General features: G+C 49.5%; 3 protein-coding genes across 3 annotated transcripts; all 3 read left to right on the plus strand.

Annotated features, from left to right (window-relative positions):
* The first annotated feature begins 5,168 nt into the window (after positions 1-5,168).
* Positions 5,169-12,207, plus strand: Psme3 (proteasome activator subunit 3). Its single transcript, XM_055619962.1, has 11 exons — positions 5,169-5,444; positions 6,138-6,170; positions 6,271-6,333; positions 6,551-6,655; positions 7,984-8,032; positions 8,445-8,557; positions 8,745-8,813; positions 8,934-9,001; positions 9,109-9,163; positions 9,281-9,367; positions 10,456-12,207. The coding sequence occupies exons 1-11, from the start codon at positions 5,403-5,405 to the stop codon at positions 10,534-10,536; spliced, it is 765 nt and encodes a 254-aa protein (XP_055475937.1). The 5' UTR covers positions 5,169-5,402; the 3' UTR covers positions 10,537-12,207.
* Positions 12,208-12,281: 74 nt separating this feature from the next.
* Positions 12,282-18,394, plus strand: Aoc2 (amine oxidase copper containing 2). The gene is made up of 4 exons (XM_055619961.1): positions 12,282-15,013; positions 16,832-17,117; positions 17,310-17,439; positions 17,710-18,394. Exons 1-4 carry the CDS (start codon positions 13,426-13,428, stop codon positions 17,974-17,976), a joined length of 2,271 nt encoding a protein of 756 aa, XP_055475936.1. The 5' UTR covers positions 12,282-13,425; the 3' UTR covers positions 17,977-18,394.
* A 466-nt stretch (positions 18,395-18,860) lies between these two features.
* On the plus strand, positions 18,861-26,063 carry Aoc3 (amine oxidase copper containing 3). Its single transcript, XM_055620365.1, has 4 exons — positions 18,861-20,589; positions 22,355-22,640; positions 23,033-23,162; positions 24,083-26,063. Exons 1-4 carry the CDS (start codon positions 18,990-18,992, stop codon positions 24,356-24,358), a joined length of 2,292 nt encoding a protein of 763 aa, XP_055476340.1. The 5' UTR covers positions 18,861-18,989; the 3' UTR covers positions 24,359-26,063.
* The last annotated feature ends 1,269 nt before the right edge of the window (positions 26,064-27,332 follow it).

Here is a 27,332-nt window from a genome sequence, read left to right on the forward strand (position 1 = left end):
ACGAATAAGCTACCAGCTGTCAGAAAATCATCCAAATAGATGATGAACTAAAATTTTGTACTTTTTTGGGGGGTGGTATCAAGACAGGGTTTCTCTGTCTAGCCTTGGCTCATTTTGGTCTTCAGTGAGTGGCTCTGCTGGAGAGTGATTAGGAAGTGTGGCCTTTTTGGAGTGGGTGTGGCCTTTTTGGAGTGGGTGTGCCTTGTTGGAGTAGGTATGTCCTTGTTGGAGAAAGTACATCACCAGGGGTAGGCTTTGGGGTTTCAAAAGCCCTAACCAGACCCAGTGTCTCTGCCTGCCCATCCAGACAGAACTCTCAGCTACTGCTCCGGCACCATGCCTGCCCGTGTGCCACCATGCTCCCTGCCATGATGACAGTGGACTAAACCTCTGAAACTAAGCCAGGCCTCTGCCTTCCAAGCGCTGGGGTTGAAGGTGTGCACCTTTGTGTAGACTTTCTTTTCAAAGCTTTGTTTTTTACTTTTGTTTTTAGGTGTATGGGGGTTTTGCCTGCATTTATGCGCACTGTGTATACCACGAACATACCTGGTAGCAAGTGGAGCCAGGAGAGGGGGTCAGATCCTGTGGAACCAGAGTTATAGACAGTTGTGAGCCGCCATACGGGTGCTGGGAATTGAACCCAGGTTCTCTGGGAGAGAAGCCAGTGCCTTTAACCACCGAGCCATCTCTCCAGTCCCCTACTTTGTGTTTTGTGAGAGAAGGGCTCACTATATAGCTGAGGCTAGCCTCAAATGTGCCACCTTTCTATCTCAGCCTCTCAAGTGCTCTGTGGCACCTCTACCATCCCCATGTGGACACGTACACACGTGATAATAATGAATACAACTTAAAAGAAAGAAAATAGGAAGCCAAGTGTGGTGGCGCACGCTTCTGATCCCAGCACTCAGCACCCAGAGGCAGTCAGATCTCTGTGAGTTCAAGGCCAGCCTGGTCTACATAATGAGCTCTAGGGTCAGCCAGGACTGCATAGAGAGATCTTGTTTCAAGAAACAAAAAAAGATGAAACAAAGTTAAATATGAAAATGTAGATTTTGACTGAACGCTAATATCAGTGGTTGGAGAAAGTGGCATTGTTGTCAGTGATGGCTGAGTATCATGAAGCCCTGTGTTTGATCCCAGAACCCACATGAGAACCCCACAAGGAGGAAACCAGGTCGTACAACTTTTCCTACAACCTCCACTCACGCACTTGGGCCAGCAATAACTAAATACTTAAAATTATTTGTAAAACGGAAGTTAACTAACTGTGGGATGGTAAGTCTTTTCCTGGAGACATTTTCTCATCTGGTGGCAGGGGCTTCAGGATGTGCTCGCCCCCTCCCCCACTCCTGTAAGATCTGTGAGAAATTCTAATTTTGTAATAAACTTTTTCTGTATTTTAGGGTCCCTTTACAACTGTCAGGGTTGGCTCATGGGTGATATGGTGTCTTACGTGGTACTCAACCTGGCCCCCAACTCCTAGATTCATCTCCCTAAGCAGCTGCTCATAATTGCTTTCCTGCGTGGGGACCTCAGCTCAGAGATCCAGCCACAGGCCAACCCCACCTGGAATTAAGCAGAGCTGTCTGTGTTGGCTCAGCTCTCTGTGGTGAAAGACTCTGGACAAGGAGTGTTTGCCTCAGAGAGGAAGAAAGGGCTGCTGTGGCGGTAGCAATGGCTGACCTAAAGTTAACTGCGTTTATTTTTCTCCTTTGGTGCTGATACTTAAGCCTATGTTTTCAGTTGCCTATATACATATATCAATAACTGCCCCCCCGCCCCATAGACAAATGATTTCCCAACTTAAAAAAATAAAAGTATACTACAATTTCGCAATACCTTTAATCTTCTAAATCTTCTAGTTTGTTCTTAAACGCAAACATTAACTTCATTAAAAGTGGTCATTCACTTCTTCATTAATTAAAAATCATCAGAGTGATTTTTCTCCCTTACCAGGCTGTACTCTAGGGCCAGAGCTCTGATTTTGATCTTGGGATGTTTCAAAATTATTAGGAAAACTTACATTTCATTCATTGAAAACAATTATATTTTACACAGCAGCTGTTAGAGCGGAAGAGGCAAAAAGAACCGCCCCAGGAATTGTTAAAGCCCAATTGTTTGCAGCCGGGTGTGGCAGTGCATGCTTGTAATGCCAACACTGAGGAGCAGTCTGGCAAGAGGGTAAGGAGTTCTAGACTAGCTTAGTCTACATAGGGAGTTGGAGGTGACACTGAGGTAAACACAAGCCCCAGCCTCAGAGAGTGGGGGAGGAGAGGCAAAAGAGAGAGAGAGAGAGAGAAAGAGAGAGAGAGAGAGGACAATGCTGAAGCGTTTCCTTGAGAACTGAAAGTGGATATCCTCCAAGGTACAAGAGAAAGAATGGGTTTTCATAGGAAGAGAGGTGTTTTCTCCAATGAAAGCAGATGAGGAGAGATGGAAAGGATCGCTAGGTTGGCATATTGGTGGTAAAAGTTGATGTCTTAGTTTGCTTTCCAGTGCTGAATCAAAAACAGGAATGAAAACAATTAAGAAAGGAAAGGGTTTATTCAATCTTTCAGTCCAACATAAGGGAAGTTAGAGCAGGAACTCAAGGCAGAAATCTGGAATTAGAAACTGAAGCAGAGACCATGGGGGAATGTTGCTTCTGGATTGTTCCTCCTGGTTGACTCAGTTTAGTTTCTTAGACATCCCAGAACCACCTCTTTGGGGATGGCACTGCCCACAGCAAGCTGGATCCTTCAAGAAAGAGCCTCACAGGCCTGCCTACCGCCCAGGCTAATGGAGACACTTTCTCAATTGAAGTTCCTTCTTCTAGATTACCTTAGCTTGTGTCAAGTTAACAAAAAAAAAAAAAAATTTTTTTTTAAACAGGCCAGGTGAGGAGGAACTTCTCATTTGCTTTTGTTTTTTTCCAATGACAAATAATACAAGAGCATACACTGGAGATGAAAGAGAAGGGCTAGTGGAGGTCTCAGGAGAAGAGCAGGTGTGACAGTCATTCTTCGGCATGTGAGAAAACTTGTCAAGAGTGTGAAGAAAGAGCTCAAGAAATACCATAAATTTGCTTGAGATTTACGAACATGAATGTAAAATAAGACCAGTCATCCTCAACCCCATGAATTTCTAACACGCAAAAACGAGTGACATTTATAATTGTTCTCCCAGTAAGTAAGTTGACGGCTCATTGTATAAAACATTTAGGGAAAGGAGGAGGAAAAATGTCTTCTTAAGGCTTATCTGAAGACAAAAGTGATTGAGAAGCAAAGTCATTATTTCAATAAGCACAAACGAAGTTAGAACTCTGAAAGACACACAGAACAGTGGCATACTTAAAACTGAATGAAGTTAATTTGGGAGAAGATTCCTTGACGTTACGTATCCCGTAACATGGAAGGTTACTAGAGACGTGTGTTTAAAGAAAGTAGTGTGTAAAGGTGAACTGTGGAAGTGAGTGGACAAGGTGGGTGGGAGGGGGTATCTGCACTTGAATAAATGGGAAGACTATTAAAAATAGATTCCGCTATTGTCTGTTTTTTTTCTTAATGTGCATCAGTGTGAAGGTGTCAGATCCCTTGGAACTTGAGTTACAGACAGTTGTGAGCTGCCTTGTGGGTGGTGGGAATTGAACCAGAGTCCTTGGGAAGAGCAGACAGTGCTCTTAACCACTGAGCCATCTCTCCAGCGGCCCCCCCCGCCCCCACTTCTTTATCCAGGGTTTCTCTGTCTGACAGCTCTGGTTGTCCTGGAACTCCATTTGTAGACCAAGCTGGCCTCTAAACTCACAGATTCACCTGCCTCTGCCTCACTGAGTGCTGGGATTACAGGTGTGCGCCACCACCAGGATGTGATTCCTGCTATTGTCTGCCTACCATTTCTTTGCTATGATCAAAATTTTGCAGTTGCATTGCCACTTTACTCTCTAGTGTTGTTCCTAATATGAAGCACCAAGGACAAGCAGAAACTTTAAGTGGATTGTTCACTTTCAGTCTCCCAGAGCTGTTGTGTTCCACAGAGGAGCTACTGAGTATTACAATCACAGTTTCTTTTGTTGGTTTTGTTACATTTTATACGTTTTATACAGGGTCTTACTCCTTAGCTCAGGATTTAAAAATCATTGTTTACTCGTGTGCGCTCCCGTGCGTGCTTGCTTGCTTGCTTGTAGGGCTTGATTCTCACACCAAGTGTGTCTAATAGATTGCTTTTTACGTCGTTTGGCTTAGGGGAGAAGTTCCTTAATACCCACTGTCATCCATCCTTTAGTTCCTTGTAGCTCAAACTTTTCTGAATATTTTCCATTCAGTTGGTTGAGCCCAGTGAATTGGAAATCCAGACACAAGGGGCTGACTGCATTGTATAAATTGGATTAAACGTGGCTATCAAGTGTTTTGTTTTTTTTTTTTTTTTTTTTAGTGTGGCTGATAAACCACTTTAACCTACATTTAACCTACATACATAACGTACACATTTCTAGTTTCTCCGGAACATTTGTTCTGGGGTCTAGCACAGACCCCTACTCTATTTTATTACGTGGAATAACCCATACTAAAAGACACACCGAATAAAAGAAGAGATGAGGTTTCAAGACTTCCATTAGGAAAATGGTAACCGGTTTCTTCCAGAACTGGGAAGATTTTTTATTCTAGTGAAGCCATTGGAAACAATGTGTTGTCTTAGCTAAGACACTATCTTCTTTTGGGCGTGAATTTGCCCCTCAGGTATTTGATATCTAAGAGTCTGAACGTTTATTATCATAAACTGTGTAGTAGGAAAATCCGGTGCAGTGGTACTTGTCTTCAGTTTGGTACTAGCCGGAGGGAGAAAGGGATGGGAGGCGGGAGACAGGAGTCGCAGCCCGGAACCTTCAACTAGGAACCCGGGCCGCGGGCTTCTCCTGTAACGTCACTAGGGCGCGACGCCTACTCTTCCAGAAGCAGTGGCACATGGGGTCCCACGGTAAAGTCCAGTTCCGGGACAATAGGGCACATCACTCTTAAGCCCCCGGGAGGCTTGGGTCTCAGCATCCCTGACCCAGGTTTACCACCACAGGGTCCAGAGGCCGGCGCTCCAGGAACACAGCCAGAAGAGACCTGTAGAGCCGAGCATCAGAGCGGCTGCGCAGGGCACGTGCTCATCCTTGCCCGAGTTCCGGCGATTGGCTGTGACGTAACTTCCGTCGTGAGCGGCGAAAGCCGGGAGGGCGAGCTAGAGAGCTAGCAGGCAGCAGGCGGCAGGCGGGCGGGTGGCCGGCCGGCACGGAGGGAGGGAACGAGAAAGCGGTGAGCAAGCCAGCGAGGGCGGCCGGGTCCCGAGGGCAGCGGAGATTCCTCAGGTCCCTCCGGCGCCCTCCCCGGAGCCCACAGCACCTCCGGCACCCAGCGGAGCGGACACGGCCCGGCCCGGCCATGGCCTCGTTGCTGAAGGTGGATCAGGAAGTGAAGCTCAAGGTAGCGGCACAGCTGTGGCCTCCTCATCCCTTCCTTCGAACCCCCAGCAGTCGGACCTGCATCTCATTCCCCATGTCGTCTTTGTCTCCCTGGGGACACCAGCTCTGAGCTTCTGCCCGGCTCAACCCAGCCCCCCACCCCTGGAGACGGCATTGGAGAGGATGGTATAGGGGTGGCTTTCTGCTCAGCTTCCAGTGATGGAGCGCACCAGGGCCTCCTCCGCGGACACTTGTTAGACTCAGTGCTTTAGGCTAGTGACAGGTGGTAGTCCCCCAGCCCAGCAACGTCCCCGCCCCCGGACGCTGGCACTGACCCTGCCCTTGGAGGTTGGCCTACTGCGTATGATAGGCCAGGTCTGGGTGGGAGTTGGGCACGTTTGTGAGCTCACATTTTCCAGTATAGCGTTTCTCAGCTTATCAAATTCAGAGAGTTTCAGACAACCAGAGCGAGGGAGGGACCAAGGGAGGGGAGGGGCTTGAACGGGGGGGGGAACTGACAGGTGCTGGCCTTCAACCCCAACATCTTCTGAGATGGAGAAATGGATCCTCAAAAAAATAAAATATTTGCAGTCTGGGGGTCTCTCACCTTTTCATTATAATTTCAAGGTGAGAGAGACGCAGCTGGATTTGGGATTCCTTGGGATCCATACCCTTGTATCACTAGGTATTGAATTGCTCTCTTTGTTGATTTTAGGTTGATTCTTTCAGGGAGCGGATCACAAGTGAGGTGAGTCTTGTAAAGGAGAAATAACTGGGGGTTACCCAAACAGATATTCGTAGGGAGTGACCATCCCGTTTATTAATTCAGCTGTATTTTCTCTGTCTAGGCAGAAGACTTGGTGGCAAATTTTTTCCCAAAGAAGTTATTAGAACTTGATAGTTTTTTGAAGGTGAGAGACGCTTTTATTTTTTTAATTCTTTGGTCCCTGTCTTTGTGACAAATGGGGCAGATTGTGCGTTAATTCTGTTCTCTTGTGTACTATAAAGCACCCTTGTTTCTTTTCTTTCACAAATACTTCTCTTTCCTTTTCTTTTTGTTTGTTTGTTTTGTTTTGTTTTGTTTAAACTTACACTAATACTATTTTGGGATGAATGCCTCTCTTTCAGGAACCAATCCTAAATATCCATGACCTAACTCAGATCCACTCAGACATGAATCTCCCAGTCCCTGACCCCATTCTCCTCACCAATAGCCACGATGGACTGGATGGTGTGAGTGTCTTGCATTTATGTTTGTGTTCTTAGCATTTTATCTCTTGGTAAGCTTGGGGATGTACAGAGGATGTGGGTTTGCTTGTGGGACCTGGGGTTCTGTTTTAGGTATGGTGGCTCCAGTACACTGCTTTTTGGACCTTTAAGTTTTATTTTTAACAAGGTGAGTATGTTTGTGCCGCTCTCAGTCTTAGCCTGAGTTTTAATTAATTAGTTCTGAACTAGTCACAGGCTTCTTCTAGCTTCCTGGCTTCTGCCATGTTTCAGAATAAGACTTTTCTGTTCTGTGTTGCATCTTAAGATGAGAAAGAGAAGTTTTGCTGCATAGCTGCAGTCTCTGACTCTACTGTGCTTATAGGGCCTGCACTTTGTTTTGTTTTTGAGATGGGGATCTCGCTGTGTAGACCTGTTTAGCCTGGAACTCCCTAAGTAGACTAGACCAGGTTGGCCTCAAACTGCCTGCCTCTGCAGATGGAGTGCCAGGATGGTAGGAGTGAGCCATCATGCCAGCTGGCACCAGAACTGTATTAGCTCCATGTTTGCATAGTGTTAGAACACCAGTGATATGACAGTTTTGTCTGGATTCCTGTAGCTTGGGTATTTTTCTGTTGTTTTATGTTTTTTTCTGTCCTAGAGGTCAAGCCTAGGGTCTTGTGCTCTACCACTGATTTATATTCCTAGCTGTCAGAACCATCTTAATTTTAATTAAGTAAGCTGGGTATGGTGGCTCAGCCCAAGGAAGGAGAATTGTAAGTTCAAGGCCACCCTGGGATACATAGTGGGTCGAAGGTCAGCTGGGACACATACTGGGGTCCTCTCTTGGAAACAAAACAAAATAAATCTTCAATTAAGGGAAGAGACATCTCAGTTGTCTGTATCCCTAGCTTCCAACATTACTCCCAACATATAGAAGGTAGTGGTCTTAGTTTATTAAACAAAGATTGCCTTTATTTTAGAACCAGCAGATTCATGCATACTCCCTCAGTTATCCTTTTCCTGTCTTGTTTGCTTTCTTCTTCCTGTTTTTTGCTATGTTGATCCCAGGGATCAAAGTTGAGTTGTCAGGCTTGGCAGAAGTGCGTCTACCTGCTGAGCCATCCTTTTGGCTTCTTCAGTTGCTTTTTTAAGTCTTCTCTTTGTTATAAATTTGGCCTTCCCAACTAGAATTTAAGTTTCTTTACGACAGGAATCTCTTTTAAAAGATATGCATGCAGAAATTAATAAGGTAACCTGTGGGGTCCAGGAAGGAATTAAACTTGATTGTTTGCTATTTTGTAACGGCATGTGGTGTTGAAAATAAGCTAATTTCTGCATCTTCATACCCTTAGCCTACTTACAAGAAGCGCAGGTTGGATGAATGTGAAGAGGCCTTCCAAGGTAAGAGCTTCCCTTGATTCAGCTCAGTTCACCTGCTGACTAGCAGCCCTGACAAGTAGAAGTAGGATGGATCTGGTTTTCACCAGCTCAGGAAGTGAGGTCTGATTTAATTTCCGAGGATCAACACTTGGCCAATCCTCCTGACATGGTCATTATTTAGTCTTCTCGTACACCAGGAGGGTGCATGGAGGCAGAAGCTACACCTCACATTTGTCACAGAAGTCTAGGTTTTCTGTCACCCCTGCCCCCTTTAGTAGTAGTTGGTAACTGATGCACTGAAGGTAGTACAGTCATTAGACATGTGACATAGAAGAAGGTTATCACATCTTCTAGGTCTAGGGGAAAGGAAGAAGATGGAGGATGCCCTCGCTTTTCCACTGCCCTGAATTTCTGACCTTGACATTTCTCACAGGAACCAAGGTATTTGTCATGCCCAATGGCATGCTGAAAAGCAACCAACAGCTGGTGGACATTATTGAGAAAGTAAAACCTGAGATTCGGCTGCTGATCGAGAAATGTAACACGGTAAGGCAGGGCTCGTGACCCAAATAGCTCCCCTTGCATTGTAGAATGGTGGGTGGGCTTGGCAGGCTAAGTCTCTTGATGTCTTTGTTTCTGTCATCTATCCCCAGCTACAAGAATCATGTACTTCATGGCTTTAGTAGGAAAGACTAAGTTCCTTTTACATGTGTTTTGTCTTGTCATGCTCTAGGTCAAAATGTGGGTACAACTCTTGATCCCCAGAATAGAAGATGGGAACAACTTCGGCGTGTCTATTCAGGTGCTGTTGCCCACATTGCAAACTGGGAGCTCCTTCCCTCGCTTTGTCCTTTTCCCTTGGCCTTTGCTGCTGCTGTTGAATGATGTGCAAGTAATTTGACTCACCTGTTCCTTCCCCCAGGAGGAAACAGTTGCAGAGCTAAGAACTGTCGAGAGTGAAGCTGCATCTTATCTGGACCAGATTTCTAGGTAGTGCTATTTGGGCCAGACCCAGGTAGTTGGGTTGGTGAAGTGGGAGGCATGTTGAGGGTCGTCTTCAACTGTTCTCTTTCTCTCTCTCTCTTTTTTTCTCCCAGATATTATATTACAAGAGCCAAATTGGTTTCTAAAATAGCTAAATATCCCCATGTGGTAAGTAGGGGTCTTGGGGTCTGAGGGGGGCGGTGACAGGATGGGAAGGATAATAGGAATGAGCTGTCTGTGGGCATTCGGGCCCTGGAAGACTAGCCTGCCCTACTTCCCACACAGGAGGACTATCGCCGCACTGTCACAGAGATCGATGAGAAAGAATACATCAGCCTCCGGCTCATCATCTCCGAGCTGAGGAATCAGTATGTAAGTAAAGTCAGTCCTGCCCATGGCCGTCCTGGCTTCTCTTAGTTCTGTGGTAATTTGTTGAACACTGGTTCAGAATAAAATGAATGCAGTGGCTATGGTGGTGTCTGCCTGTAGTTGCAACTACTCTGGAGATGGAGCAGGAGGATCCAGAACTTGAGGCTGGCCTGGGGTGCACAGAAATAACTGTTCATCAGCTGGGTGTGGAGGACGTGAAATCACTGAGGGAGTCTAGTTAGCTGTGTCTGTTCTAGCTAGGTGGTGGTGGTGTGCAGCTCATGGAAGGTTAAACACAGGCCTTGGAATCAGAGAGATGGCTTTGTAACCAAAGTCCTCATAAAATGGGTGATTTTGTTTTTTAGACAAGGTCTATTATGTAGTTCTGCCTGGCCTGGAGCTCACTCTATTTGTTGTAGACTCACAGTTCCACTGACTCTTGTTTCTCTTTTTCTTTTTTCTTTTTGGTTTTTGAGACAGTTTCTCTGTGTAGCCTTGGCTGTCCTGGACTCATTTTGTATACCAGTCTAGCCTGGAATTCACAAAGAATCCACTGACTCTGTCTCTCAAGTGCTGGGATAAAAGATATGTGCCACCATAACCAGCCTGATTTTTTTTTTTTTTTAAATAATGTCTATGTGTATTAGTATGTGCACATGCAAGAATGCAGGTAGTATGGTTACCAGAAGGAGGGTATCAGATTTTCTGGATAGCTGTGAGTTGCCTGACATGGGTGCTGGGAACTCACTTGTGGTCCTCTGCAAGAGCAATTCCTGTTCCTAGCTGCTGAGTCATCTCTTTCAGCTGGGAAAGTGTGATCTTAATCATGTTCAGGGTCATGAATATGACCCTGTCTGAAATGGGAGTTTGATGACTTAACTACAAAACCTGATTTTTAGCAGTGAGACAGCACATAAAAGGGCTTCTTGTACTTCTTGGTGTCTATGCGTGGAGCTAGTTTATAGGTAGTGTTGGTCCCCCTTTAACCAGCTGATAGAGTAGGAGAAGGCGAGTGATTGCTTGGAGCCTGCCAGTTTTTGGTGAGGTCCAGGTTGAACAGATGAGTAATTTCCTGATCTTTTCTGTCCCAGGTCACTCTACATGACATGATCCTGAAAAATATTGAGAAGATCAAACGGCCCCGGAGCAGCAATGCAGAGACACTGTACTGAGGCCAGGGCCAGGGCCAGGGGACTTTGTGAGTCTGGCTCAAGACCGACATTGCCTTGGTTTGTTACATGACTATCGTGATGGGGAAACTGGCTGGAAATAGTAATCACACCTCTCTGTTTTTAGTTAGAGTCTAATGAAACTCTCATGTAGTTCTGTGACGTGTTTACCTCTTTTTTCAGGCCTCAGGAACTCCTCTGTCTCCTTTCCCTCCCCTCTTTGCCTCCTCCCACCCCCAAAACCTAGTCTGTCCTCATTTCTGGAGAACTCCAGGTTTGTGCAAGATATAGGCACAAGAATAATTGTGAGGGTTTTTTATTTTTTTTCTTCCCTTCTCTCCCTCCTTCCCTGTTACAAGTTTTGTGTTTTCTTCCTTTTGATATTAGTTGATTAAAAGCTGGAGGAACTATAGGGAAAATGTTAGGTGTCTTTTAGGAACTGTGGGGGAGTGGAGGTGGAAGGGACAGCTCTTCCTGTGACAAGGCTAGTGTCTCTTGCTTCTGTGGGACTTTGGGTCCTCCCTACCACAGCTGCCGTGGTGGTGCCTGGGGGCTTTCAGCCTCCATCCATCCCATGTTGAGCCGTGATGAGGGTACCTTAGGCCTTCAGCTGTGTCCCTAGAGCGCCTTTGGATGTTTTTATAACTGGGGTTTTCACATACACATGTGTGCGCATGTACACACGCATAGGGACATGCATACAAGCTTCCTGCTCCATTATAGAACATAGCCTTTCTTCCTGCACCACCACCCCTCAACCCCGTCACACACAACACCTCAACAGGTGATAGTTGTCTTAGTCATCCACCCAGGCAAAAGTCCCAGGCCACCCTCTTCTGATAATGTAGCCGTTGGTGCCAGGGTAAGTTGAAGGAGAACCAAGAGCTGAGCAGCAGAGGGCTCATGAAGGCCTTCCCTCTGTGACTCAGGTTCTTTTTGGTGTTATGCAAAAGCTGGTCCTCTGGCCCCCACTTGCCCCTCTCCCAGGCCAGCTTGTGCGCTGGATAGGGCGAGGGCAGCTGTGAGGTCCAGAGGTTGTTGCTCCTCGCTGTGCTTTCCCTTTGGGAAATATTTCTCGTATTTATAGTATTGTGCTTCCAGGGAAAGCAGTAATTCATGTGTATATGTGTGTGCACATACACACGTGCACGTGTGTGTATTCGTGTATGTATAAATATGCTGCGAAGGTCAAACCCAAGGAAGAGTTGCCTCCTCTCTTGACTATTCCAGAGATATCACTTATCACAGCTTTTGTGTTAACCCCACCAGCCCCAGCTTTTTAAGTGAGAGTTGACCTTTGCAGTTAGCCTGCCAGTGACTCTCAGTGTCTGTCTGACTATTCTTCTCTGTCTTCCGATTCCCAATCATATTTTCACCTGGGATGCATCATTTTCACTCCCAGTGTTCTATAGAGAAGGAGTCAGGATGCTCTCTTCCCATGAATAGTGCTCAGTAACAAACCAATTGCATTTTAGTTGGGCAGTACTCCTACCCACCCCTCAGATCCCTTCCACTTAAACTCCTCCCCTCTCCCAACATGTGTTTCTCAGCTTCCCTTTTTGTTTGATTGTTCCACTGCCCCTCCTCGCCCTACCACCCTTGGATTGTAATGTAAAATTCTTTTACCATGTCAAGAAATTATTAAAAATACAGGTACTTTGACCTCTTTCTAAAGCTGCAGGCCCTGGTGCCGTATTCTGGGTGACTGAGAGACATACATAGTAATCGCACATGAACATTCAGACACTCATTGTCACAGATGCTCTGCCAGCCTGTTGTGTGTACATCTGCTGGTCAAACTGCTTCATTTTTCTTCCTAGTGGCAAGAGCAAAGCTTATGACCCATCGGGAAGGAGTGGGTCCTGCTCTGTGTTGAAGCTGGGTTATGTGAAAGCTGCCTCTGTTGGATACCAGATCCCTGTTCCTTCCCAGTGATACCCATGAGCCGCCAGCAGAGGCTGCTGGAGTTCTGCGTGGGGAGGGCTGCTGAGGCTCACCCTACCCATCTGTCCTTTCCCACCATAGCAGCTTGTCTCTGAGGGAAATCCTGGTCTTGGTTTAAAATGACTCAGAGGGCTCATAGGAGACTCACGTCCCTCTGAAATAAAGTATCATCACCTCCTTCCTTGCAAGAAGACTTCGAATTTCCAGGGAGACTCTCATTGTGTGTAGAGGTTTAAGGTTCCAGCAAGGGAGAGACATCTATTCTGCTCTACCCCAGAGCTTAGAGCCAGTGGCTAACAGCTCTGCCTGTGGGGTTGCTAAGCACTTGCTGTTTTAGTCAAAAGCAGGCCTTGAACTCAGGACAACCCTCTTGAGTGTTGGTATTGTAAGTGACTGTCCCACTGTGCTGTTATAGGCAAGAAACGCAGAATAAGTAGCTCCTTTAAGGCTATACGACTTAGACAGGATTGTTGTACAAATCTGAACACAAAGCTCAGAAACTCACCAAGTCTTTTCTCTGACGATATGAGTAAGGTCTGCCCCTCCCAAGTCAGGCACTCACTGCATTAGATCCCAGATAGAGCTGAATTGGGCAGTGGATCCAGGAACTATTAGTTGGGCTGTAATTCTGCCAAGAGGTGTTCTGTTTTGTTAGTACTTATGTGCAACACAGAGAAAGGTTATATCAGAAATTGCCTTCTCAGAACTGTTGAAGGTTACAAGGTAGTTTAGTGTGGTTACTCCATCCCTGCTCGTCTGGTCTAAGTGATGGAAGAGCCAAACCACAGCACAGAAAATTGGAACAGAATTACATAAAGCAAAATGAGAAATTTCCTGACCAGCCTCCAGGGTGGAGCTTAGTCCATTCCCCTCCATCCTGAATATAAGGCTGCCTTGATGTCAGACAGAAAAGTGCTGCTGTTAGGTTGATGCAGCTCAGCGTCGACCATGAATCTCAAGGTGCTGCTGGTGTTTCTGGTGCTGTCTCTTGTGACTGTCTTTGCTCTGGCCTATGTTTTGCTGACCAGGCAAGGCAGTTCCAGCCAGCCTCCTCGATGTCCCTCCATACCTCCCAGAATTCATCCCTGGACACACCCTGGCCAGAGCCAGCTATTTGCAGACCTGAGCCCCGAGGAGCTGACAGCTGTGATGAGCTTTTTGACCAAGCGCCTGGGGCCAGGGCTGGTGGATGCAGCCAAGGCTCGGCCCTCGGACAACTGTGTCTTCTCGGTGGAGCTGCAGCTGCCTGCCAAGGCCGCAGCCCTGGCCCACCTGGACAGAGGGGGACCCCCACCTGCCCGGGAGGCCCTGGCCATCATCTTCTTTGGTGCACAACCCCAGCCCAATGTGAGTGAGCTGGTGGTGGGGCCCCTGCCTCACCCCTCCTACATGCGGGATGTGACTGTGGAGCGCCGTGGTGGCCCCCTGCCCTATTACCAGCGCCCCATCCTGGGAACTGAGTTTGTTCAGATATGGAGGCATTTGAAAGAGGTGGAGCTGACGAAGGCACCCACCTTTCTGGCTTCTGTCTTGAACTACAATGGCTCCACCTTGGCACCTCTGCATGCTACTGCTAGTGGCTTTCGTTCAGGGGACCGGTCTACCTGGATAGCCCTCTACCATAACATTTCAGGTCTTGGAATGTTCCTTCACCCAGTGGGGCTGGAGCTACTGCTGGACCACAGAGCCCTGGACCCAGCCCACTGGGTGGTCCAGCAGGTCTTCTACCTTGGGCACTACTATGCAGACTTGGCCCAGTTAGAAAGGGAGTTTAAAGCTGGCCACCTAGAAGTGATTCAGGTTCCTCTACCCACACCAAATGGGGCTTCCTCTCTGAGGTCTCGAGTCACTCCAGACCCTCTTCCCCCTCTTCAGCTCTCACCCCAGGCTCCCCAGTACAGTGTACAGGGAAACTCAGTGGTATCTCCTCTCTGGACATTTACCTTTGGTCATGGGGTGTTCAGTGGCTTAAGAATTTTTGATGTTAGGTTCAAGGGTGAGCGTGTGGCCTATGAGGTCAGTGTCCAGGAGTGCCTGACAGTTTATGGTGCCGATTCCCCCAAGACAATGATGATCCGGTACTTGGACAGCAGCTATGGCCTTGGCAAAAACAGCCGAGCCTTGGTTCGGGGGGTGGACTGCCCCTATCAAGCCACAATGGTGGACATCCACATACTAGTAGGCACAGGTTCAATCCAGCTACTCCCAGGGGCTGTGTGTGTATTTGAGGAGGCCCAAGGACTACCCCTTCGAAGGCACCACAATTCCATTGGGGGGCATTTTTACGGTGGTTTGGCCAGCTCGAGCCTTGTTGTCAGGTCGGTGTCATCAGTGGGCAACTACGATTACATTTGGGACTTTGTGCTGCACCCAAATGGGGCGCTCGAAGGGCGTGTCCATGCCACAGGCTATATCAACACAGCCTTCCTGAGTGGAGGGGCCGAGAGTCTCCTCTTTGGGAACCGAGTCGGGGAAAGAGTGCTGGGAGCAGTGCACACACACGCTTTCCACTTCAAACTGGACCTGGATGTGGCAGGTGAGTTCTTGGACTGAGGCTTGAAGGCTGGGAATGGGGCCCAGGGCGGGAAGCCCCCCCCCCCCCCCCCCGGGAGCATTGCCTGAGCACAGCTGCAGTCGTAACAGGATGTCCTGCCAAAGGCCAAAGGGGTTTCTTTTGCCCAGCTTCTACCCTCTGACCCCCTCCCTGCCCCACATGTGCAGTTGTGAAACTAGTCTAAATGTGATGGCTGTGCCTGGCTGGCTTAACCTTGAGGGACCCTCTTAGGGAGTGACTTGACCCTGCGGGAATTAGATGGGGCTAGAGGGAGGCACTTGCTGCTCGAGCTTAAGGTGGGTGGAGAGGCCATGGACTAGAGCAGAGGTAACTGGAAGTGTGGCTGAAGGGCTTTCAGTAGGGTAAGGATGTGTGTGGTACTTGGGGAGGGAGGTGGTCGGGGCTGGGGTGGCGCTGCAGTTAGTGCCAACCATGTGGGGAAGTTCTCCCTACCCTGTCATCACTGAACTGTCCACTGTTGCGGCAAGCCTGGGATGGCCTGCTGTCCCCGGCAGATACTCTGGGGGACAGAACCCAGGCTCGTGAAAGCACAGGCACGGACCCAGAAAGAAGCAAAATCCACCAGACAGACCTCCGTTTTACACTGGGGAAACTGAGGAGGGCATGGGAGGTGGAGCAGGAAGTGGCTGCGCTAACGTTGTGTATGAAGCCCTGGCATCCGTGCTTTGAACACTGCATTTGTGCTTGTGGGTTTTGGGTGGGGCATGAAACGGAACTTACAACGAACAGGATGACAATAGATTCTAATCTGACATGCTTGGACTGTGACTGTCCAATTGGAAAACTCTTCAGCATCGCTGGGCATTAAAGAGCCAGTTACAAGCTTTCTAGTGTGTGCATCGTGGTCTCGTTTAAGGGAACCAAATGTCCTGATCCTGAAAAAAGGGATCAAGTACTGAGTTGGGTTGCATGTGTTCAGATACAATAGGATTTAAGAAGCTCCTGGGTGATGGAAAGCTGTGAATCTTTTGAAAGAGGCTAGCACTAGTGTCCCCTCTGCCAAGAGAGTGGAGTCCTAGAGCAGGGAGGAGTATACAGGGACTGCAGAGCGGAAGGGGATTGTGTTTTCCAGGTCACCTCAAGACTAGTCTCTCTCGTAGTCACGGGAGTGTTTCCACGTGTATGCTCTTCCATGTGTTGAGCACAGTCACAAAACAGCATTGACTGTGTCTGCTGTAAAGATTTAGGAAGTAGGAATCAGAAGCAAACTATTCTAAGGTCTACTGGGTAGGCCGATGCTACTACAGCCCTCTGTGGAGGCAGAAACATTTCGTATCTAGTCATATGTGACTGCCAAGCAGTTTGTTGTTTATCTGAGGCTGGGTCTCACCGTATGTTAGACTGGTTTTGGACTTTTATTTATTTGCTTGCCTATCTATGTATTTTAAGATGGGGTCTCACTCTGTATCCCTGATTATCTTGGAGCTCTCTATGTAGATTAGTCTGGCTTTGATTTTGCAGTCACCTCCTGCTCTGCCTCCCAGGTGCTGGATTGCAGGGATGTGCAGGGATGTGCAGGGATGTGCAACTATGCCTAATATTGAGCTCTTTAAGTTATAGCTAGTGTGCCTGGAGAACTGAATTTTTCATATACGTAGCCACACATGACTAGTGGTTGGAAGAAGCCAGGCCAGCACTTGGCCATGGTTATCACTCTCAGTCCAGGCGCTCTCTGACGTCTTTGGTCAGGCCAGTGCTATAGGCATCAAAGAGGAGACCAAGGATCCTGTCCAAGCAACCTCACCTGGTGTAGCACTCTCCCTTTCCTTACCCTGACAGGTTTGGAAAACTGGGTGGTGGCTGAAGATGTGGTGTTTAAGCCTGTAGCAGCCCCATGGAACCCAGAGCTTCAGCTACAGCGCCCACAGCTGACCAGGCAGGTCCTGAGCAGGGAGGACCTGGCTGCATTTCCCTGGGGGAGCCCCCTTCCCCGATACCTTTACCTGGCTACCAACCAGACCAACGCCTGGGGTCACCAGCGCGGGTACCGAATCCAGATCCGCAGCCCTCTTGGCGTACATGTACCCTTGGAGAGCGACATGGAGAGGGCTCTCAGCTGGGGGAGGTGAGGAGGGCCCCGGGAATGGGTGTGAGGGAAGGACTTGTCCCCAGTGCCACTCCCAAATCCTGGACCTGCCCTCAGATTCAAGTAGATAAGGACAGGATGGGAACTTGTCCCAGAATCTGACCAAGGGATTCCAGGCCTGTAAAGCTCTTTGATTTTTTTTTTCCAACACTGCCTACAATTCCTGGTCAGATACCAGCTGGTGGTGACCCAGAGGAAGGAGGAGGAGCCCCACAGCAGCAGCATCTATTACCAGAATGACATGCGGACCCCGACCGTGGCCTTTGCTGACTTCATCAACAACGAAACCCTCCTAGGAGAGGTTGGTGGCTTAGACACTGTAGAGAAAGCTTTCTCTTTTATTGGCACCTTAGCTGTCCAGCCTCTGTCCAATACAGATCATCCCTACTAGGGCGAACATAGTCACAACAGTGGCGCCCTGTGCAGCTCCTTCCACAGATTGTCAGGTGTTCTGGGTAGGAATATGGCTGGCAGAGAGGCAAAAGCCATGCTGAGTCTGGAGGCTGGGAAACTGGAGCTAAGAGGAGATCCTTCGCCTCCAAAAGCCTCCAACTCCCCCCTCCCCCTACAGGATCTGGTGGCTTGGGTGACGGCCAGTTTCCTGCACATCCCCCACGCTGAGGACATCCCCAACACAGTGACTGTGGGGAATGGAGTGGGCTTCTTGCTCCGGCCCTACAATTTCTTCGATGAAGATCCCTCCATTTTCTCTCCTGGCAGCATCTACTTTGAGAGGGACCAGGATGCTGGGCTCTGCAGTGTCAACCCCGTGGCCTGCACCCCGCATCTGGCAGCCTGTGTCCCCAACTTGCCCTCCTTTTCCTATGAAGGCTTATAGGCTGAGGATGTGCCGAGGCTCCGGGAGTGGAGTATGAGATGCACTTATCGCCCGCGCTCCGGGCTTCCCACCCTCTGTTCCTGGAAAAACATCCTGGGTAGCCCCTTGTGGGTTGATTCTTGCTTCCTGCTGTTTTGTAGCTTGTTTTGTGTTTGTTTCTGAGACAGGGTCTTCCTACATCCTGGAACTTGGTGTGTAGACAAGGCTGGCTTCAACGCGCAGAGATCGGCCCGCCTCTGCCTCCAGACTGCTGGGATTAAAGACGTGCACCACTAACCCTGGCTTCTGCCAGTGATTGAAATGATAATTTATTAAAAAATGGTTTTGGAATACCCCAAAATACTGCAAACTGTCAAAGCTCGGTGGTGTTCACATTATACTAGGCTTCTCTCATATGTGTGTATCTAAAAGGAATGGTGTAGCTGATAATAAAATGGTTTGCAAAATTTTTGAGTTTGGCTTTTTAAGTCATGTAGAGCTCCCAAGAGGATATAAAGGACTCTGGCCAAGGAAATCAGCAACAGAAAGATCCATGGGGGTTGGGAGTAGGTAAACCTGGCCAAGGAATGTTTCTTGGGAAAGAGGCTGGAAGTGAGAGTTTCCTTGGCAAAACAATAACTTCACAGTGAAAGCAAAGAAAGCATCTGGCCCTCGAAAGGTGGGAGTTGGGGAAGAACTCCATCTGAGGAGCACTGGGCTCTGGAGCAGACCCGGCTCCTCGCTGGTAGTGGATTTTCCATGCCCAGACTGGATTCCTCCCCCTTCCCTCAACCCTAGCTCTCCCCAAGCCCAACCCTGACCCAGAGAGCACAGTCTGATTTGGAAGCTGGAGGACAAAGCCATGTAGAGCCATGTAAGGTCTGTGGCTATCACTGCAGCCAGCTCAGACCCGCCTCCCAGCCCTGGCTCCAGCCTCCTCCTCCTCCTCCTCCCCACCCTCAGCGAAAGCATCGGAAGCTCCACAGTTGAGAGGAGTCCATTTCTGATAGAAGCCCGGCTCTCTTCAGGGAACAATGACCCAGAAGACCACCCTGGTGCTCCTTGCTCTGGCTGTCATTACCATCTTTGCCTTGGTTTGTGTCCTGCTAGCTGGCAGGAGCGGAGACGGGGCAGGACAGAGCCAACCTCCTCATTGCCCCTCCGTTCCTCCTAGTGCCCAGCCCAGGACACACCCTAACCAGAGCCAGCTATTTGCAGACCTGAACCCCGAGGAGCTGACAGCTGTGATGAGCTTTTTGACCAAGCGCCTGGGGCCAGGGCTGGTGGATGCAGCCAAGGCTCGGCCCTCGGACAACTGTGTCTTCTCGGTGGAGCTGCAGCTGCCTGCCAAGGCCGCAGCCCTGGCCCACCTGGACAGAGGGGGACCCCCACCTGCCCGGGAGGCCCTGGCCATCATCTTCTTTGGTGCACAACCCCAGCCCAACGTGAGTGAGCTGGTGGTGGGGCCCCTGCCTCACCCCTCCTACATGCGGGATGTGACTGTGGAGCGCCGTGGTGGCCCCCTGCCCTATTACCGGCGTCCTGTGCTGACCAGAGAGTATCTGGATATCGACCAGATGATCTTCCACAGAGAGCTGCCCCAGGCTGCTGGGCTCCTCCACCACTGCTGCTTCTACAAACACCAGGGGCACAACTTGTTAGCCATGACGACAGCCCCCCGTGGCTTGCAATCGGGGGACCGGGCTACCTGGTTTGGTTTGTATTACAACCTCTCGGGGGCTGGGTTTTATTTACACCCCATTGGCCTGGAGCTGCTGATAGACCACAAGGCCCTGGATCCTGCCCTGTGGACCATCCAGAAGGTGTTCTATCAAGGCCGCTACTATGAGAGTCTGGCTCAGCTGGAGGACCAGTTTGAGGCTGGCCTGGTGAATGTGGTGCTGGTCCCAGACAATGGTACAGGTGGGTCGTGGTCCCTAAGATCCTCAGTGCCACCAGGTCCAGCTCCTCCTCTGCAGTTTCATCCCCAGGGACCCCGCTTCAGTGTCCAGGGGAGTCGAGTGACCTCCTCACTGTGGACTTTCTCTTTTGGCCTTGGTGCTTTCACCGGCCCAAGGATTTTTGATATCCGCTTTCGAGGGGAGAGGGTAGCCTATGAGATCAGTGTCCAGGAGGCCATAGCCCTATATGGTGGCAATTCCCCAGCAGCCATGACGACCTGCTACATGGATGGTAACTTCGGCATTGGCAAATACTCTACCACTCTGACCCGAGGGGTGGACTGCCCTTACCTTGCCACCTATGCGGACTGGCATTTCCTTCAGGAATCTCAGACCCCCAAGACGCTACGTGATGCATTCTGTGTGTTTGAACAGAACCAGGGCCTCCCGCTACGGCGACACCATTCGGATTTCTACTCCTACTATTTTGGGGGCGTCGTGGAGACGGTGCTTGTGGTCAGATCCGTGTCTACCTTGCTCAACTATGACTATGTGTGGGACATGGTGTTCCACCCCAACGGGGCCATAGAAGTCAAATTCCACGCCACGGGCTACATCAGCTCGGCCTTCTTCTTCGGCGCTGGTGAGAGGTTCGGGAACCGAGTTGGGGAGCACACGCTGGGCACCGTGCACATTCACAGCGGTCACTTCAAAGTGGACCTGGATGTGGCAGGTTAGACATCCCGAGGGAGACGGGGCTCCTCCAGGTGGGGAGCAAGGGTCAGATTTGAGGCGCATCCTGCCTCAGAGGATGCGCCTGAGAAAGGGCCGCTGGGTTTTATGCGGATCTTAGCTTCCCAGCTGGGTACAAAGCTGCCAGATCCTCACACATGCAGCGTCCTTAGGAAGTCTTAGGAAATGGCTAACCTCGGGGAGAAGGCGGGGTCTGGTTTCACAAGGTCCCTTGAGCTTACATGGGCTTCTGTTCAAGCAAGCCGCTGTTTGCTTTCCAGCTCGGCTCTGTCCGGCCTGTGGTGCCGCGGCCATGGAGGATGGGTTTGGGTTTGCTGCGCCTCTGGGCACGAAAGCCAATCTTGGAACAACTGCTGTTCTACATTTCTCTGGGAGAGAGGCCCTGCTCTTCCCTGATTTTTTATCTCTTTCCCGGCACCATTCCCTTCAGTGCAGGGGTATGCCCGGCCACTGTGGAGAGTTCCAGATGGCTCTTGGAGTTTGCGCTCGCTCACAGAGACAGCCAAGGCTCCATGATTTAAGATCATCTTTCTCTTTTTTTCTTCCTACATTGAGTCATCACCTGATTTTTTTTTCTTATTCTGCTTATGAAATATCTCAGAACTCTCACTAGGTCCCAGTGATACCCTCTGTCCCTGCTATCTTTGTTAAACAAATATTTTTTTCTTTTTTCTTTTTTTTTTTTTTTTTTTTTTTTTTTTTTTTTTTTTTTTTTTTTCTGAGACAGGGTTTCTCTGTGTAGCCTTGGCTGTCCTGGACTTGCTTTGTAGACCAGGCTGGCCTTGAACTCACAGAGATCCACCTGCCTCTGCCTCCCGAGTGTGGGATTAAAGGAGTGTGCCACCACTCCTGGCTGCACTTTTTTTTTTTTTTTTAAGGTTTTTCAAGATAAGGTTTCTCTGTGTAGTCCTGGCTGTCCTGGAGCTCACTCTGTAGACCAGGCTGGCTTCCAACTCACATAAATCTGCCTGCCTCTGCCTCGCTGAGTGCTGGGATCACTGACGCCAGCACCCAGAGTCTGTCTGCTCTTGATGCTTTCGGTCCTGGGTCCACTGTGTGTGGTAGAGAGAGCTGTCCCTCTCATGCTGCTTCCACAGCTGCTGACTTCCCAGCATCCACAAGGGGGCCTGCACAAGGACCTCCCTTCTTCTGCCAGCCCTAGCCCACCCTGAGGGTTTCTCCCTTGCTCTGCTGTAGCTGTAGGGACAAGCACAGATTTATTTTTCGTTTTTACTTACGTGTCTGAGGTATGCTGTGCACACGAGTCATACAGCCCACCAGAAACCAGAGGGAGCGGAGCTCCTGGAACTGGAGCTCTAGGTACTTGTGAGGGGCCCAGCATGGGTTGTGGGACTATTCTTCCAGAATAGAAGAACAGTATGTTCTGGAAGAACAGTATGCACTCGTCTTGTTTTGTTTTATTTTGCCTAACAGCCCTGGCTGTCCTGGAACTCTCTCTGTAGACCAGGCTGGCCTTGAACTCACAGAGATCCACCTGTCTCTATCTCCCAAGTGCTGAGGTTAAAAGTGTGGGACACCACTGCCTGCCAGCATTACTGCTAAACTGTAGCTCTAGTCCCTATTAATAGGTTAAAAGTTTTGTCTAAAGGATTGGGGAGTTCTTGGGGCAGGGAAGGAAGCACGAAACCCAGTCAGTCCTGGGCTGCTCTCTGATCCCCACTCTGATGTCAGGTAGATGCAGAAATGGCCAGAGTGGTCAAATGACGAGCCCTTACTTTACACAGGGCTGAAGAACTGGGCCTGGGCAGAGGACATGGCTTTTGTCCCCGGGAATGTACCTTGGCATCCTAAGTACCAGATCCAGAGGCTGCAGGTGACTCGGAAGCTGCTGGAGACAGAGGAGGAAGCTGCCTTCCCCCTGGGGGGTGCCAGCCCCCGCTACCTGTACCTGGCCAGTAACCACAGCAACAAGTGGGGTCACCGGCGAGGCTACCGAATCCAGATACTCAGCTTCCCTGGAGAGCCACTGCCCCCAGAGAGCCCCATAGAGAAAGCCTTCAGCTGGGGGAGGTGAGCCGTGGGTGCTGAGAGTGGGCTGGGGAAGGTGAGCCCTGGGACGGAGCGGGAGCAGAGGAGGGATAACCAGAAACAGGTCATACTGTTTCAGACATTGCCCGTCTCTGGGCTCAAGGGGTAGGGTAGCGGCGTCCTTTTTTTCCCCTTGGAGAGCTAAAGCCAGGTAAGGAGAACTCTTTTCTGTTGAGGGTGGGTGGGGGTGGGTTGTACTTTGAAATGGCAGGGGTGTGACATAAGCCTCCAGCGTGGTCACAGGAATTCTACTCCTGGCGTTGCTGTGTGAGGGAATATGGAAGCTGGGGGTCAGAGCGCTGGGCTCGCTTCCATCGTCAATGGGCATGGTGATGGGCTTAGCCACCGTGGGGACCTAACCGGTGCCCTTGTAGGTACCGCTTGGCCGTGACCCAGAGGAAGGAGGAGGAGCCTAGCAGCTCCAGCATCTTCAACCAGAATGACCCGTGGACGCCCACCGTGGATTTCACTGACTTCATCAACAATGAGACCATTGCCGGAGAGGTGAGCTGTTGGTGGGATGGACGGAGATGGGGCACGAGGATAAGCTTCACTTTCTCACTGCTGGCTCCCTGAAAACCGTCTGAACTCCATGGAGGTGGAGCTGACTCCCGCCTTTTGCACTTTCGTGGGTAACCACAGCACTGTGATTACCCACAGTGATCACTTCCTTAAGAGCCTTGTTTCCCAACCTCCCCAACGCTGGGACCCTTTAATCCTGTTCCTCATGTTGTGGTGACACCCGAAACTGTAACGTTGTTTCGTTGCTACTTCATAGCTGTGATTTTGCTACTGGTATCAACTGTAATGTCAAGAGCTCATGTTCGGGCTATCTGACATACGACCTCTCTGGGGGTCATGACTCACAGGTTGAGAACCAGTGCTCTAGAGACACTCTAGAGCTGGGGACTCATGTGCAGACAACTTCCACTTAAAGACTGAAAGCCCTAAAAGTCTCAGCTTTGTAGGCTGAGCCCTTTTCAGGCCTGAGGACACATAGAGGGCTGGAAATTACCAGAGAAAACCACAGACCACAACTCCCAGCCCCACCTTGACGACTGTATTCTCCTCATTAACCTGCTTCACCCTTCTAAGTCCTGAATGTCTGTTCCACAATGCTCCCCTGAGTTACACTTGGAGAATTAGGGAAGAAAAGCTGAAGTAGCCTATAGCGGTCACCCTCTGGGGTAGCTAGGCAAAAAGCACTATGATGGGAAACGTTCAAGCCGGGCTCAGGGAGGCAGATGTTGTTCCCAACACGAAATGAGCTTCTTATGTTTAGACTTCTGGGACAATGGAAGGAGACACTGTTTAAAAAGATTCAAGATCTATGGGCTCCTGAATAGCTTCTTCCCTGAAAGGCCACTGTGTAGAGAAGGCGTGTCCAGCCAACCTCACCATTTTCGGTTCTTCTCTCCTGCTAGGACTTGGTAGCCTGGGTGACGGCTGGGTTTTTGCACATCCCACATTCGGAAGACATCCCCAACACAGTGACTGTGGGGAACGCCGTGGGCTTCTTCCTCCGACCCTACAACTTCTTTGATGAGGACCCCTCCTTCTACTCCGCTGACTCTGTTTATTTCCGGGAGGGCCAGGATGTCGGGGCCTGTGAGGTCAACCCCCTGGCTTGCCTGTCCGAGACTGCCACCTGTGCGCCCAACCTCCCTGCCTTCTCCCATGGGGGCTTTACTCACAATTAAATGTCCCTGGATGGACAGTTTAGCCAGGGGCTGGGAAGTAGAGCAGCAGCTGGGTGGTGCACAGGGCAATCTGGCTCTCTCCTATGTCCCCACATCTCTGATGGTCCCTCTCTCTTCTGCTGCCCTTCTGGTCTCTCTTCTGCTCCCCTCCTGGAGCATCCAGAACCCATAATGCCTGACACATAGGGGTACCTCATAGTAGCTTTGAGGACCCTGCAATGATAATAACCCTCTAGGCACCCCAAAGTAGGGTCTCCCCTGAGTCTTGCACATTCACAAATGAGCTGGGATTCTTTGTCCACATTCCATTTTACTTAAGCCTCTTTCATCTCCTCCTACCCCGGCACCCCGTGGAGTTTCAGTTTGCTCTGACATTCTAGGATTTCAGTCCAAAAGGGATGTCTGTCTTTAGGGTTCCTTCAGCCCTCGTTTCCCAATCGCAGCCCCTTCTCCTGAACCTGAGTCTGTGAGAGTCTCAAAGATGCAATAGAAGGGCTCATTGGACAGGACCAGGCATGTCTGTCTCCTGATGTTTGTCACTTGCCGGGAGTAGGAGTGGTCCCAGCTACTCCTACCATTGAGTACAAGAAGATGGTCCTAGCGACAGCAGGTGACTGTGGGGTGCTGTGATAATGTTGTTCGTTTGTTTGGTTTATGTTTTGTTTTTTGAGGCAGGATTTCCCTGTGTGGCCCTGGCTGCCCTGGACTCTCTTTGTAGACCAGGCTGGCCTCAAACTCACAGAGATCCGCCTGCCTCTGCCTCCCGGAGTGCTGGGATCAGAGGCATGCACCACCCACCCCACCACATCCTGCTGCGTAGTTATTTTATTCCACCGCTCTGTGCAACTATGGCCTCTGTGCCCGGCAGTGGCCAGTTTGGGACAGTGGGGTGGGGTAGGAACCATGAATGCACACCGGAAGTGAGAAACAGAAAGCCTTGGGAACCCCATGCCCAAAACAAGGTCTGTCCAATCAGAAGCAGTCATGCAAATGACCCTGAGTCGGCTAGAGAAGGGCGTGGCTTGGAGGGACCTGCTTCAGGGTTTTCCCTCACTGCTTGTGGTCCAAAGAAACATCCAAGTGACAGGAAACTACAGACAGATCATTCCCCCACCCCCCACCCCCGGCAGGCTGGCCAGCCCCATCGTGACACAGCCTTACAGTGCAAACCAAGCTGAAAACTGATACGTCATTACACGTCAACAGGAATGATCTTCGAGGGGGAAGGGCATGCAGAATTGTGTATACTTCAAGACCTTATCTCACAAAACCAAGGGCTGGAAATGTGACTTGGTGATCGACAGAGCCCCTGAGGCCCAGCTCAGCGATGGGATGCTTGCCCATCATGCACGAGGTCTCGGGTTCAATTGTCAGCACTGTTATCAATGAAGGAAAGGTGCTGGAGACATGGCTCAGAAGTTAAGTGTGCGCACTGCTCTCATAGGGGACCCGAGTTCGATTCCCAGCATCCTTATTAGGCGCTCACAGCTATCTATAGCTCTAGCTCCGGGAGATCCAATGCCTTCTTCATGACCACCTACACTCATGCACATACCCCCACACAGAGTTTCAGGACAGCCTGGACTACAGTACAGAGAGACCCTACCTAAAAAAACAAAACAAAAAACTTCCTCTTTCCCGCCCCTCCCCCCAAAAAAAAGAGAATTCTTTAAAGACAAAATAAAAACTAAAAATGAGGAGGGTATATGAGTACATATTTCTTTATCTCTGCATTCTTTGAGAACTGAGTAAATCCAATTGCCTCTGGGGAGGAAGCTGGGTGAATGAGGGAACTGGGTACTGGGTACCTTCTGCGCATCCTGAATTTTGAATAATGTGATTGTATTGCCTCATCAAAATAAGTAAGTGGGCCCGAAAACGAACTGCCTTTTCTTTTTCTTTAAACATGCTACGTGTGGAGAAGTAGGTGGCCTACAGTACTGCCCTGGCCTCTTCTTTCTTTTATAAATTCTGAGGAAATGCTAAACTTCAGTTCAATAACTCTCACCACCTCCATTGCCTCTCTTGGAGGAGGGGATAATGAGAAGCAATGGAGGTGGGGACTTCTGCTCCGCCAGGAGGTGAAAGCGGTGGGAGCAGTTTCAGGTGTTGCTCAGTTTCTAGCCAAAAACTCAGCAAATTTAAGAGCTCAGACACCACCGTGGGTCCTTTCGCTGCCTTCTCTCTGTCCTGCCCCAATTTTATGCCCTCCTTCCCATGGATTGGGAAGGGGTCGTGAGTGGAAAGAAAGCAGACTCCAAAGAGCAAGGAGGAAGAGGTCGATGAGGAACAAGCCCAGCAATGCTGGCTTCATTTATAACATGCCCTGGGGTGGGTAATCAGAGGGTTGATGCGTAGACTGGAGAGATGGCTCAGAGGTTAAGAGCACCAGCTGCTCTTCCAAAGGTCCTGAGTTCAATTCCCAGCAACCACATGGTGGCTCACAGCCATCTATAATGAGCTCTGGTGTCCTCTTCTGGCAGGTAGGTGTACGTGCAGACAGAACACTGTATAAAATAATAAGTAAATAAACCTTTTAAGGAAAAAAAAAAAAAAGGCTGATGCAGGAGGATTGCAAGATTGAGACTAGCCTAGGAAACTATTAAAACAAAATTTTTAATATACAGTGGATCCTGTCAAAGTTGGGTTTTGGTCATGGTGTTTTATCACAGAAATGATATCCCTAACTAAGACAATATTCTTTTATAGCCCCTTCTCAAAGCAGGTGGCAGCACCAGAGTTACAGGGAAGGGAAGCAAAGGGACTGCTACCTGCCACCATCTAGTTCACTTGAAACTCGTTTCCTTCATGGCCATCTCTTTACTAGGGCCAGAGTGTATATATGTGGTGTGTGTGTGTGTGTGTGTGTGTGTGTGTGTGTGTGTGTAAGTGAACACAGTTCTATTGGAGGATGTGACTAGTGTGTCTATGTTTACTCCCTAGCCCACCAATGATGGGGTGGGAGCGGACATGT

Source organism: Psammomys obesus, unplaced genomic scaffold (genome assembly GCF_907164565.1).
Source record: "Psammomys obesus unplaced genomic scaffold, mPsaObe1.curated_primary_1811, whole genome shotgun sequence".
In the NCBI taxonomy this organism is placed as follows: domain Eukaryota; kingdom Metazoa; phylum Chordata; class Mammalia; order Rodentia; family Muridae; genus Psammomys; species Psammomys obesus.